General features: G+C 27.3%; 1 protein-coding gene across 1 annotated transcript; it reads right to left on the bottom strand.

Annotated features, from left to right (window-relative positions):
- Positions 1-14052: 14052 nt before the first annotated feature.
- LOC109793887 (caffeoylshikimate esterase) lies at positions 14053-15222 on the bottom strand. The gene has a single exon (XM_083059995.1). The coding sequence runs from the start codon at positions 15192-15194 to the stop codon at positions 14121-14123; it is 1074 nt and encodes a 357-aa protein (XP_082916121.1). The 5' UTR covers positions 15195-15222; the 3' UTR covers positions 14053-14120.
- Positions 15223-15829: the final 607 nt, after the last annotated feature.

The raw sequence follows: 15829 nt of genomic DNA, 5'->3' as shown, positions 1-15829 counted from the left end.
GGTATGAGACTCGTGAGGATAAAATAAGCAAATCATATTAAAGAAAGGTAAAAACACCACACAATGTAAGTGTAGGGAGTGGCTACCACACAAATACAAAGCAAAAGTCACTCCTACAAACTCTCTAATAGAATATAAGCAACAATATTTCTAAAAACCTGCATTACTTTCCAGCATGAGCAAAGAAAACAGTCTTGCTCTTCTTGTCAACAATAAATAAATAGGGACTAAAACCCAAATAGTAATTTATAAGTTAATTATTTGAATAGCTACATTGAGAAATAGGATTTGCAAACCATTTCAGAAGATTTAATTACAAGACCGTTATCTAATTTTGATAATGACCAATAAGTACCTATTTTCTCCCTCTTTCTTTCTAGTCTCACTTTAATTATTTAGTGTGTTTTATTAGTACATTTACCATGTAATTTAATTTAGTTAATTATTAACAAGTAACAATTCACAAAAAGGAAATGAAATAATACCAGAGTTTTTTTTTTACCATGCTATTGGTACCACAGGTTAGGATTTATCAGATGTAGTTTTTTTTTTTTTAATCGAAGATGTTGTAGTTAATTAATTTTTTGGTTTTATTGTTAATTTTACATTTTTAGTTTTTCATGGTTGATCAGCGGGTCAACTTGTTTGATTATTATTATAAGAAAAAAAGTTTGTTGACTAGACCCAATTGTCCGATAAAAAATGCATATAAATTCAAGCCAGACTTAAACAAACAAACTCAATTACCCGATTATAAATGCCCTAAACCAACTAAATTGTCAAAAACAAAAATTTATCTTTCTAAAACACATTTAATTACGATCAATTGGAGTAGTACTAATATAAGCAACAAAGATTTTATAAATATTTAATACAATTATATGTCGGAAATTACTTTACAATGTATTTAGTCTCACAATATCAATTGTGATGTAAAATTAAATATTTTTTTAGTTTAACTTTCATGAACTAATAATTTTAAAAAATATGTTTTTAACTAATTAGAAATCATATCATTTATGATTTTTAAGGTAATAATAATAATAAATGTAAACAAAAAAATAATGATAATAGGAGTCAATAAATTTACCATACATAATAACCTCTAATTGGTAAAAAAAAATTCAAAAATAATTATAATGAATTTAATTAAATTAAATTTTATAATTTTTTATAATATTAAGTTTGTAATTTAACTTTCTCACTTTTAATTATACAATTTTAGTTGTAAATTTATAAAATTCATAATTTTGTATTCTCACTTAATGTTCAATTATCATTTTATCACTTTTATGAAAGAAAATAAAAAATAAAAATAAAAATTTAACTTAAATATTATTAAATATCAGTTATTATATCACATACTTAATGTAAAATCATGATCAATTTTACAATTTTAATAATTAACTAATAAATATTTAGTGAGAGATCAAAATTATAGATTTTATAAAATTATAGGGTTGAAAATTTAAAATTAACAATGAAAAATTAAAAAATCAAAGTTGCAGCTTCAATATTATAAAGGACCAATAGTACAACATAATCAAATTTCTTATTATGAATGTTTTTCAACCTCAATATCTTTTAAACAAAATAGATACTTTCATAATTAATAATAAATATTTTATTATATTAAGTAAAATCAAATTAAAGAGGAAATAAATAAAAATTAAATAGGATTATGCAAATAAAATATTAAAATTAAGAAATATCTTTTTTATCAATATGATTTGTGAAAATTTAAACGTTAAGTTCAAATTAATTTATATTAAATAAATTTAAATTAAAATTAAGAAATAACATTGAAAAGAAATTAAAAAAAAAAGGGTATAACTATATACTCAATGTATAAGTAATTATTGACTCAATGAAGATACAAAATCACTCTTAAAAATATTATCATCCAATGGTGAAATTTTAGATTTATAATACAAAAGTAAATAATTTGATTTATATTTTAAAACTTGTTTCCGTAGGATCTAAACAAATGTCGAGTCAAATTAAATAACGGTACTTATATACTTATTTAGGTAAAATAAATAAATAAATTACTCAAGGGTGCGTTTCAAAATTAGTGAAAATTTGATTAAAAAAATGATTTTGAGATATTTAATTTCATTTAAATAAAAAAGAATCAATTTTGATGTTATAAATTAATTTAAAAAACTGTAAAAAAATAATTATAAGCTTCAAATTTTTAACTTCATAAAAGTAATTTATGATTATAAAAAAAATTAAGAAAGACTTATATTTTTGGTAAGAAAAGTCTTAATCGAAAAAAAATATTTATAGAAAGAATTATATGTGTTGTATTTAAAAACCATGATTTAAACTCAGCCAATTAAATATAAAATCTTACTTTTTTAACGTGACAAAACTCTTTTTGCAAAATTTTAACGTGACTATATGTTTTTTTTAGTTAATCACCTATATAATAATCGTGTAAAATTTTATTACATTGACAATTAATCATATTTTTTAATAGTATTATGTGAGTTGCTTATTTAATAAAATAATAATAAAATAAATAATTTTAAAAAACATGATTAGTTATTAATATAAAAAAATTTACACCGATAATGTATAGAAGATTAATTTTTTTTTTTAAAAAAAATATAAGTTGTGTGCGGTGATATTTTATTTATTTTATGAATAATATAAGTACTTCTTAAAAAAAAATAAAATCTGCTACTGCCATCTTTGGCCCCCAGACTTTGTTAGCCACGTCCCTGAGAGAACTTAAATGCGACAAGACTCGAAACATGCTTTATTAGAGGACATTCTTTCATGATACCAATCATTGAAACTATGTGAGTTTCAAGCTGTTTAAAAGAGAAAGGAAGACTCAGATAATAATTTTTGGAAGACGCTCATTTTATCATACAATTTAGAGCTGAGCATGCTCTAATTTTGTGACTCATTGTTGGCTTCTAAGTCACAACATAAACATTAATATATTCCTAATTGTGAGTGCAAAGTCAACAGTGGTGAACACGGTCCACTAATGAGAAGTTTGGTGATTAAGCACAAAGAAGAAATTGATAAAGAGAGAGTTTGATAAATCTAAATCACGGGTTTAAAAAGGAAAAACGACACTGGTTGATTGGATTAGTGGAGTTACAAGTCAATTTGATTGGAAAAGGGTGGAGCAAGTTGATAGATTGAAAGACATTTGAATGACCACTCGTACTCACAACTTTGTTTTTTCTTTTTGTTAAAACATATCCGGTAAGAGTTGCGAATTTTTTACTGGAATAATATTTTTTTAAAAAAATATTACAAGAATGATCATTGTGCAAGATTATTTACCAAGATAGAACCATTTACTGTTCAAGCTCAGAATTCGGTTCCTCGGGAACCGAATTCTGAGCATCAAAATGTAATTTTTTTTTGTTTTTTCAACTCAGAATTCGGTTCCCAGGGAACCGAATTCTGAGTTGGTTTTAATTTTTATTTTTATTTTTTCGTGTATGGGGCAAATGTGGGCTGATGTGGGAAGCGGAACGGCCCGTTCCAAAAGCAGAACGGCCCGTTCCAAAAGCAGAACGGGCCGTTCTGCTTAAAGAATCAGAGTGCAAATTCTGAATGTGAAACGGCCCGTTCTTCTTAAAGAATTTGCACTCTGTTTCTTTAAGCAGAACGGCCCGTTCTACTTTTGGAACGGGCCGTTCCGCTTCTCACATCAGCCCACATTTACCCTAGACACAAAAAAAAAAAATTAAAACCAACTCAGAATTCGGTTCCCCGGGAACTGAATTCTGAGTTGAAAAAACAAAAAAAAATTACATTTTGATGCTCAGAATTCGGTTCCCGGGGAACCGAGTTCTGAGCTTGAACAATAAATGGTTCTATCTTGGTAAATAATCCTGCACAGTGATCATTCTTGTAAATTTTTTTTAAAAAAATATTATTCCAGTAAAAAATTCAAGAGTTGCTTATAAGAGCATATGTAACGAGAGTTGCTTATAAGTAACTTCCTGTACCATATTACTGTCAAATTAGTTATGTCTCATTTTATAGGTTGCTTAAATTTTAACAGAGTTGCTTGTAGAAATAACTCTGTTAAAATTTAAACAACCCATAAAATGGAACAGAGCTGATTTGGCAGTAATGTGACACAAAGCAACTCTCATTAGAAATACTCTAAGTAATTCTTAGTCATATCATGTCACATCAAATTTATAAATTGTTTAAATTTTAACAAAATTGTTTGGCATGACGTGGTACTAGAAATGCTCTTAAGTAGTTCATAATAAAACCACTCCTTCTACTTTTACATTCTCATTTGGATATTCATATCATATCGATATAGATATTCTCATAAATAATCATAATACACTTCGAGTTCTTCTTTCTTTATTTCTGTTTCTTCTTGTCGTCTAATTCTTTGCATGCGTGTCTGCCATGGCAGGGCATCTCTTCCACAATCAATCACTCACTTCATTTTTTTTCTTCACGTTAAACATCATTCTTTATTTCGTTTATTTTCTTTCGAGAAAAGACTTGTTTTCTCAATATAATCGGTTTCTCATGTCAATTGCCTCAAAATTTCGCCATAGAATAGACCAATATCTCGACAAAATTATTTATGCTTAATTTAATTTTGCAAATTGATTTATAAGGTAAGTTGTTGTTCACTTGGATTTAAATATACTATTTTAGTTATAAATATAAGAAATATTTTGAACATAAAATTTGTAAAAATTAAATATATGTAAATAATTTGATAGAGTAAGTTGATAAATATAACAACACTCTCTATAACATATTTTAACATTATTGGAAGAAAGTGAGTTTGGACTTAAATTTTTTTTTTAAAACCATCCTCACTATAATAGAAAAAAAAACTAAAAAAAAGGTTTAAAAAAGTGAATGAGGAGAATTTCACTTATTTAAAGAACAAGTTTTGATAAATTTATTTCACTTATTAACTTATTTTTTTCATCAAATTTTAACTATTTAATTATTAAATTATAAGTTTTAATGTATAGATTAAATTTATAAAATTTTTAAAAAATAAAAAATTATATGATATTTTATTATATTAATTCAAATCAACATATAAAATATTTTTTATGATTATTGATCAATTTAAAATTTGATGTACAATATAAATTATTAAGTAATATAAGTAAATCTTTCCTCAAAAATAATATATAAAATATTCAACATTTTTAATGTACTGAATTAACTTTGGTTGAATAGAATATTATGTTAGTATAGTGTATAAATCATGTTATTGAATTGATTTAAATAGGTTATATAGTTAACTAGACAATGTAACTCACTACTCATCATAAATCAAATTAGATTAAGTTAAGAAAAATTAACTCACTTATACTATTAGTTTAATTATATTAGATTTTATAATTTTTATTTTTATTCAATAATAAAATTGTATTTTTATGTTACATTGATAGATATATTATTTTATAATATTAGTAACTGGATACCGTTGTAAATAATATTAGTAGTAAAATAAAAATTAATCACAAATAATAAAGAATTAATTAATGACAAAAATTATATTGAGAAAGTTCTACATTTTTTGTCATCTCCATAACTCGCAGGTCCTTTTCACATTAATCTCCTAAGCTCTAACCCATTCTCCTAACCTAGTCCTATTGAATTTAACCATGGCCGTTTGTTAGGAGTCCATAAATTTGTCTCTATAAATGACCTAAGGACTCTCTATTTAGATTCCTTTACGTAATTTCTATTGCAAATTCATTACATTAGTGAATCCTATGCTACTCGAATTTCACATGATTTGCTTATTGTTACGGATGAAATATTCTAAAAGCCAAGCGTAAAGTTTTAAGCTTTATATTAGAAAAAATATAAATCCCACACCGACTAGAGATTAAACAATTGAATAGTATATAAGTGAAAAGTAACTCTCATCTTACATGTTGGTTTTTAGGGTTGAGTTAAGTTTTAATCCACTATTCTAATAAGAGTTTACAAAATGAACTGAACTTATAAAAACTATACTGAACTGTTATGATATTTTGAATTGAACAATTTTGACTAATTAATCTATCAAAATAGGACACATTGATCAACTTTATTTTATTTTTCATTTTATTTAAATTTTCAAAGAAAAAAATATAAAATTAAGTCAAACAAACTCAGTAAATTTTAAGCCTAAAAATAAGTAGTCCAACATAGCTCAATTGATCCGTTAAGTTCAATAAAATTGATACAATTTTTTTATCGTTTTTTTTCTGAAGTTTTGGTTATTATAAAAAATAGTTCAATTTTAATAATTTAGTTCAGTTTTTTAGTTCAGTACAGTTAACTTTTCAACAATTCAGTTCAGTTCAGTTCAGTTTTTTTACAAACAGTTCAGTTCAGTTCACCACTAGTTCAGTTCAGTTTAGTTTTTTTTTGCCCACCCCTATATTTTAAGATGATATCAGAGCTATCATAGCACCATTGATACATGCGCCATAGGCATGAGGGGGTGTATTGAGAAAAAAAAAACTCAAGTTCCCGCCAATCCTATATCATTAAAAAGAGTTACCCACCATTTATCCACGTACCAAACCCAATAGTGCTGGACGTGAAGGGGTGTATTGGGAAAAACTCTAGTCCTACATCGACTAAAGATTAGACAATTAAATAATATATAAGTGGAAAACAACCTTCACCTTACAAATTAGTTTTGTAGAGTTGAGTTAGGCTTAAATCCACTATTCTAAGACTTTACACCAATTTAGGAGATGTTTGAACAATTAAGCTTCTCTAAAAAAATTTATGGAAAAAAAGAAGTTAACACAAGTTTCTTTATAAATTAAAATTAGTTTATATATAAATTAAAAATAAAATTTTAGAAAAATCAATAGGAGAAATTTTTTATAAAATAGCTAATGCATAAGCTAAATTTAGATTATAAAAAGTTATTTTTCATATTTCTTGTTATTTTGTTCTTTTAAAAGTGTTTCCGGATAAATTTATCCAAAAAAAAAATATTATTTAAAAAAAGTCTAAATGATTTACCTTGTCTGACAGATATATCAATCAACTTATGAATAAAGTATTTTGATAAAACCGTTCAAAATATACATGCTTATGATAAGATATACTTAATTTGTGTTTGATTTAGTGTTTGCGAGACTCCAAACCTTTGTTCACATATTCCAAATTTGCAAACAAAGAAGTAACGACAATGATAAATTGGAGAAAACATGAGCTAATTTCAACTCATCTTTTTTTCAAACATACATCCTTTATTCCCCAACAACTTGTCCATGTAAGATAATAATGTTTCCTTTCTTATCTCTCACCATGATCACTACATGTTTGATCACGCTTTCTTATATATTCTCCTTAATGACTTGTGTTCCTACAAGGATACACAGTGTTATGTATTATGGGCATTAAAATCCCAAGGGGTGTTCAGTTTCTTTCTCAATCGAGAGGTGCTCTACGTCTGGTATTCTCTTGCTGGAGTTGCACCTTTCCGAGATGGTAAGGGCCTTGGTTTAGGAGTCGAGGGGGTAGCCAATGAGTTCTGTGCAAAACTACGTAACTCCAAAATTCAACGTAATAATAATTGTTTTTTTTTTCTTCATATCTAATAATAACAAGATTAGAACATAAAATTTTGTGCATTCTGACATAAATTTCCTGTCGCCGCTTATGTAATTTATGTCCCCGTCAATTGAGAATCTTGATGAGAATAAACAGAAAAAAAATTATCAAGAGATTTTCTTTTATATCAATTTAACTTCCATTGCTATATTATTTCCGATAACCAAATGCTTGATTAAAGAAACAAAGGCAAACAAAATAAATGGATAAAGTTGAAGTTGTACCTAAGAGCCCAATCATGTATTCAAACATTGGTAAATGGACCCAATAAGAAGACAAGGATCTTTATAAGACTTCAACAGACAATATCTTAAAAGAGGGCACGGGGCGATATTAAGCGGTCCACAACATGGAATCATGAGTGGCCTTAGCATTTCACTTACGCAATCGAGCACGTCTGGTTACAATTTAGAACACTTTGTTTGACCCATATATGTAGGTGCTTGGGTGGTGCACTACAACCTTGACAAATGTTGTCTTGCCACCTCCTTCGAAAGGGACTTCTGGGCTCATAACTTCATAGCTTTTTTAGGAACTGGGGATCCATGTAGCTTATTCCACGAATTCATGTACGGATCAAAGATTTTTTTAATGCATGATGTTACTTACTTGACCCCCCTAAAATTGGTGTCACTTTTATTTTTCTTAGACCAAACAATGTAATTTTAACAAACCGTGTTTGTAACTTTGCCTAAAAATGTAATTAATATGTACGGACACATGTGTTTGATCGCACGTTATTAACATGGTTTCTCCTTCTTTTTTTGTGTATGACCTTTACATCTTTAAGGATATCATATCTGTACTATGTTTCAAAACACTGTAAATGCATGTGTAGCATCCTCTTTTTACGAATTTCCTTATTTGTAAAATAAATTAATAAATGAATAATCGTTTCTGCTTGCTATTATTTTAATTAATTTTTTTCAATATTTGTTACAACTGTGTTTTATTTAAAATAAGTAATTAAAATGAAAAGATTATTAATCAGTTTTAGGAAAATATTGTGGATGTAAATAAATTTAAAAGAATGTGTGAAAAATTAGAATGAAATTTGTAACTCAAAAATAATAAATAGGAATTATTGTAAATGAGTGAAAATAATTAGTTGAAATTTAAATCAATTGATTTGGTGAGGAGTAAATTAAATTAATATTAGAAAGCTAGTTAGGTTGAGTGAAATCCTTCCTGTCTTTTCTGAAGCCCAAACTGCAACCCACAAAACTAATGATCAAAGTTTTTCTTTGTTTTGAAATGGGCTGGATCCTGTTGGGCCAGCACTTTTTCTCTTTGGTTCATGATATATGCACCTCCTTTTTTCTATAAGTACACCTTCTTTTTTAAAAAAAAAATAATTAAAATTTTAATTTTTTTTTAATTTTTTAATTTTTAATTTTACATCCACAATATTTAATTTAGTACTTTTTTTTCACATATCTTTTCTCCTTTTTTTAATTTTTACATGCACCCCTTACCTTTCTTTCACTATACTTATTTTGGTAGCATGTGAAAACTAAAAGAGAAAAAAAAAGTATGTGAAAAATAAGAAAAAAATAACAAATTAAAAGTTGGAGGTGTAAAATTGAAAAATTTTAAAAAAGTTTACAATATTTAATAATTTTTTTAAAAAAAAAATAAAGGAGGTGTACTTATAAAAAAAAGGAGGTATATATATCACGAGCCTTTCTCTTTTTGTGACGATGGGCCGGTGTATGGTTCAGAGTTCAGACGGCACTGCGAGTCGTAGTGGGATGAGAACTGGAACTAGATCATCAATGAAATTTGGTTTATGATATATACACCTCCTTTTTTTATAAGTTAACCTCTTTTTTTAAAAAAAAATAATTAAAATTTAAATATTCTTAATTTTTTTTCATTTTGCATTTTGTATTTTTTAATTTTACATCTATAATATTTAATTTAATATATTTCTTTTTACATATTTTCTCTCTTTTTTTCAATTTTTACATACACCCCCTTACCTTTTCTTCACCTCACCTATTTTGGTAGCATGTGAAAACTAAAAGAAAAAAAGTATGTGAAAAAAAGAAGAAAGTAACAAATTGAAAGTTAAAGATATAAAATTAGAATTTTTTTTTAAAAAAAACTATAATATTTTATAATTTTTTTAAAAAAATAAAGGAGATGTACTTATTAAAAAAAAGAGGTATATATATCATGAGTCATGAAATTTTGTAGAATTAAAAAGCACATGTAGCTGTTTTCTGAAGAGTGGAGCGTTTAGTGCGTGAGCGAGAACAATTAGAGAAAATATGGGCCTAGCGTATTGGGCTATAGTAATCTCACCAACTTTAAAATATATTTATACTACTAATAAAAATGATTGTTTTATTTGGTATCTACATTTTTTAACAATTTTATTCTTGTAATTATCTTTTTACAAAAATTAATAATTTTTATATTCTATTTTATAAATTTCACTCCTTATGTATTTTTAATAATCACAAACTATTATATGATTTTTATTATTTATATTTTTAAAAATAATTCACATATTTGTACACTATTAATAATAACAATTGTTTGTAGTGACCATTTATGCTTTATGCAAGGCATCACATCTTCACATGCTAACATAATAAAAAAACACCATAAAAATCTATAAATTTATAGTATATTTTCTTTATTATGAATTTATATCTATATCTATATTTATACTATTAATAAATGAGATACTTTATTTTAGTATAAAGAAAATTTTAAACTAGTTTACTTTAATAACTACTTTTAAATTACTTTCTCTTTCATTAATTTTATTTATTTATTTTCTTTTTTTTCACTCTAAAAAATCTCTTTTTTTAAATAATTATTCATTCGAATGTAGATTAGTCATTAATTGTCAATTTTGAAATATTATGTAAACATATTCGTAAAAAAAATCACTTATTCTTTTTTTTAATAATTATTATTTTTAAATAGAAAGACACAAAATGTTTATTTTTTCTAATTATATACAAAGAGGATAGTAGCATATGTAATTTTTTTTTATCTAACTTTTTTTAACCATTATACATTTATAAAAGATTAAAAATGAAACAATTAATTATATGTTGTTTGTATAATTTTTTTCTAATATCCTTGTGTCTCACTTCTATTCCAACTAAGTTTTTATTTTGTTGCTCGCTTCATATAACTTTTCTCATTTTGTATAATTTTCCTTTCTAACACATTCTCCTCTTATTTTATTTTTTTGAAGTGCCCATAGTGAATGAGGAAGTAAGTAAAATATGAACTTGGGTAATAATAAATAATGTATAAATCTAAATAAATTAGCCAAATGTGAACAGTTATATGAATATCTAATAGATGCGTTAATTGAAAAAGAAAAGAAAATTGTAAGGAATGAGTTATTAAAATATTTTTGGAACTTAGGTGGACAGAAGATTTACTATCAATAATAATTTTCAAGGTGATAAACATAATACTAAATACTAATTATGATGGAAGATAATATAATTTCAGTAAAGTTGAGAATAAAACTAAGAATTTCTAATTCATAAGGGCTGGTGATGGTAAGGAGGGTCGAGATAATACACGTGAAATTTATCATAATATTTATTTTTATTTTTATTTTATTTTGTTATCATTTGGATTGATTAAAAATGGTTTAATTTTACTGAGTGAGTATTGATTGTACTATCACGTGCATGATGATTCGTCTTTTTATATTATAATAGTAGTGGAAGTGGAATTATTGGTTTTCAACCTTTTTAGTTAAGAGTTATGCTATATCTTCTTGGGTGAGTGGTCAAATCATCATCCACTCAATAAATATTTATCATTGAATTTTTAGTTTACAAGTTTTATATTCTGTGTGTTTGATTTTATTTATTTATTTATTTTACTACCCTTTCGGAAGATTAAGCACTTTTCTTTGGTTAAAGGGAATAGTAATGAAGCCTTCTACTGAACAATTGGAAATAATTATTGGGAAAATTATGAAATGACATCAATTCTAATACATCCAATTTTAATTATATCATCGTGGCCAGATTTAGGATCTCACAGTAGCTATATCCTATGATGGGAATGCAAATTTTGTGGTGAAGGCTAAGGAAATCTTATACATCATCTTCCATGTGGATAGAAGATTTCGGCTAGGAATTGTGGTTAGACTATATACATACTATTACCTCTGAATTCATTTATAAGATAAAAAAATCTTAAATTTTGTTAACTAAAAAATAAGTAAATTTTATTGAAATTAATTTTATTTGATGTTCTTAATCCAAAAGTAACTTTATGTTAATAAATAAAAATATTATCTATCATAAATGTAGTTAATCATCAATGTCAATACATTGTGACAACCAATTAACTGTAGTTATAGTTAAGAATAAATCTTACAATGGAAAAAATAGATACATACAGGAGAGTCTTGTCCATTACATGATCATAACATACTCATTGTCTTTGAATTATGAATGGAACGAATGTTGAGATGTGTGGAACAAGCCTTGTTATATCATGTATTGTCTAGTATGCTTTGATTATTGAGAATGATGAATGCAATTAATGATATTTTGTTGTTTTATATATATAATTGTTGTTATGTATGTGTGTGACTACCTGACCATTTTTTACATCGGTAACCAAAGTGAAATATTTTTCACTCCTATTTTCTTTAGGTATTTTGTTTTGTGGTGTTTATGCAAGAGAATTTGATAATGTTGGAAAAGCCTTATTTTTATGCTAAGAAAACTTTAATAGGTGTAACATTGAGACTTGGTTAGAAAAATTGTTATCTATTAGCATTTTAAGTCATAGATCTAGACTTATTTAGTTGGAGTTGTTTTAATACAATTTTTAATTCCTATAATTATTTTTGAATTTAATTTTGTCTAATGTTGAGTTTCGGTGACACGTCTATCTTGAGTTTTAGTTTATTTAGAAAATTAGTATTATATTTATTAAATTTATGCATGTGGGATAAATTATCAAATTGCGTTACGAACTATTTTTAAGTTAATTTAGTTCATTGTCGTCCCTAGTTGCTATCGAGTCATTCCAATTAAAAAAAAAAAGAGAGAGATAATAATTTTAAAATGTTGGGAATAATTAAAAATAATTGTTTAATTTATGGACAAATTAAATATTACTATCTGATTTTAGTTATAAAATTCAATTTAGAATAACTGTTTGTTTCTTTATATAAGATCCAATTCATATTGTCTCATATATTAATTATTTTTATACTAAAACATCCCTAATTAAAGTGTGTTATCTTAATTTGAGAAAATGCATTAACTATAAATTCTTTAAGGAACATATATTCTAATTGGTTAAGAGAATAATGAATATTAATTAAGAAAAAGAAATAGTATAAGACATATATTTTAATTTGTTAGAAGATATATCAATCACTATATAAAATACGAATATTTATCTTTTAAAAAAGTGTTTTTAAGAGTTTTTTTTTCCAATGATATAATTCCTAAAGATTTTTTAACTTTTTATCCAGATTTTCATTTATCAAATTATTTATGAATTTTAAATAAACCTTATATATATATATATATATATATATATATATATATTTAACACAAACTCTTATGACTTTTTACAGTTTTTAAAAAAATTTAACTTCTTATTTAATTTAATTTTTATTTATAAAAAATATTTATAAATTAAATATTAATATTTTAAAATAATTTATCAATCAATAATTTTTTTGGTACAATATAAATTATTTATCATACACCTAAAATATATTTTATATTTTTAAATATATTTGTGTATACTAATTTTAAATATAATTTTTATATTCAAATATATAAATATTATATATATTTATTATAAATTTCAATTATATATAAAAAAAGACATGCATATTAGTGAGTATTAATCATAAAAAAATAACATAATAATATTTTTAAAAAATATAAATATAACAAATTGATTATTATTAATTTAATTAAATATTTTAAATTTTAATAAATTAAATAATTGGATATTATATATAAAAATGGTAGTAATATTCATTAAATTAATTAAAAAAGTAATTGTATACAAGATGGAGGAGGCATATACTAACGCGACAAAAATCTGGTGTGTCATGCTTTTGGTGATCTTCAATGACGGACATCCCATCGAATTGGAGGTTGGCAGTTGGGAGTTGGGACAACTATATTAATAGGTTTAAAACTATATTTAACCTTCCATAAAAAATAAAAGTATAAAAAATTAATACTACATAGAATAAGTATTATATTTACTGGGGAAACCTCTCTTAATTTTTTATAATAAGATTTTAAGAATAAAATAAATAAGAATTTGTGATCCTAAATGTATCTTAGAAAAACTCCAGTTCTACATTTTAATTAAAATTTTCCACAGATTGATTGGTGAACAGTGAACAGTGTGAAACGGATAACATTTTAGTAAGATATAATATCTTAAATAATATCTTATCTATGCCCGTACGACGTACCAACCTGGCACAACTAATATTATTTTCTTATTATTATATTATTATAATAACATAAACAAATACAAAATGGACCCTAAGAGCCACCGTGCACGGCGGAGCGTTGAGCACGAGTACGAAGCCAGTCCAACATATCGCCAAACACCAACTCCACGTTCTCTTGAGGTTCCCCAACCATCTGGTGCCACATTCCTGGATATATCTTCAGCGTCTTATCCTTACTCGCCGCGCGTGAGAACAACTCCTCCACGCACGCAGGGTCGCAAACCACGTCGTCGCCGCCGTGCGCCACCAGGAACGGCACCTCCACCTCCTCGTACCTCTCCTGCACCTCCCGGCAGATCCTCAGCAGCTCCTGCGCCGTGGCAGCGCGCGGACGCGCCACCGTCCTCCGCGGACTCGCCAACGCCAGCTTCCGCTTCCACTCCACCTTGAACGACACCTCGGGGATGGAGCCGCGCGTCGGGACCACGCGCCACGTCGGAATGACCGCCGCCACGACGGAGAGGAGGTGCTCGAGCGGCCACGGCGGCTTGAACTTGGCGCTGATCCCGCACATGGCGCCGTTGAGGACGAGGCCGTGCCACGGCGCCGCGGCGCCGCGGCGGAGCGTGATGAGGAGCGCGATGGCGCCGCCGAGGGACTCGGAGTAGAGGAAGGAGGGGAGAGCGGGATCGAAGCGGCGGCGGAAGTTTTGGAAGAATGTGATGCAGTCGTCGACGACGGGGTTGATGTCGGGGATGTGGGCGGCGAGGCCTTCGGAGAAGCCGTGGCCCTGGTGGTCGATGGCGCAGGTGGCGAAGCCGGCCTTGGCGAAGTAGACGGCGGTGAGTTGGAGGAACCAGCTTGACTCGCCGGTGAAGCCGTGCACGAGGGCTAGGGTTCCGATGATAGGGGTGGGAGGGAGTGGGGTCCACCACTGGGTGAAGAGCTTGAGACCCCTAGGGTTTGTGATGAACTCGGATGCGTGACTCACTGAGTGACGCGCGTAGAACTCGTCCGGCGTTAGCGTGCCGAAGGGGCTTTCCTCGTTTGCTTCCGCTACTGGGTGCACCATTCTGGCTAAAATGCGCACTCTTCTTTCCGATTTTCCAATTCCAATTGCAAATTTGCAATGCACTTCTCCTGCTTTCGTATTCATGCCCTTCATCTGCTTCACTATTTATCCTATTTATTACTACAGCTACTACTGCTATTTTATTCATTTTAATTGTAATGAAAATATGAATTATAGTAAATTTGAAAATATATATTTACTATTTTATTAAATTAATTATGCATGTAAAAGTACAGTATAATGATTATAAACATTTTAAAGTATTTTATTTTCTTTTATAAACTTAAAATTTAGCATATAAATTATATATCTATGATTAGTAGTTACCTTGAATGATGAAGCGCATTTACAAATAAACCATCAAGAGTTTACCTAATAAAAGAGAATTAGATATATAAAATAATTTGCAGTTGTAAAATAATTTCTTTTACCATCACATTTCAGAATTTCAAACCTTTGTGAGACATACTAATTGAAAGGGTACAATATATTTTTAATTTCTCTATAATTTTTCAAGTTTGATTTTAATTCCTCTAACTTTTATTGTCTTAGTTTAATTCCTCTAATTTGAAAATATATATATATTTTTTTTTCTTTTAAACACTATTTAAAGTACTTGAAGGATTTAAAAGATTAAAAATAATACATTTTCAAATTCGAGAAATTAATATAAGATGACATGTTTAGAAAGACTATTAATAATTTTTATTTACTGTTATTGCATATTA

Source organism: Cajanus cajan, chromosome 7 (assembly GCF_000230855.2).
Source record: "Cajanus cajan strain Asha chromosome 7, NIPB_CcT2T_4, whole genome shotgun sequence".
Taxonomy (NCBI): domain Eukaryota; kingdom Viridiplantae; phylum Streptophyta; class Magnoliopsida; order Fabales; family Fabaceae; genus Cajanus; species Cajanus cajan.
The sequence above is the reverse complement of the archived record's forward strand: the minus strand, read 5'-3'. Positions and strand labels throughout refer to the sequence as shown.

Bases quoted from the DNA above. Each gene is read 5' to 3' on its own strand.
- LOC109793887 (XM_083059995.1), bottom strand. From the start codon at position 15,194: ATGAAGGGCATGAATACGAAAGCAGGAGAAGTGCATTGCAAATTTGCA.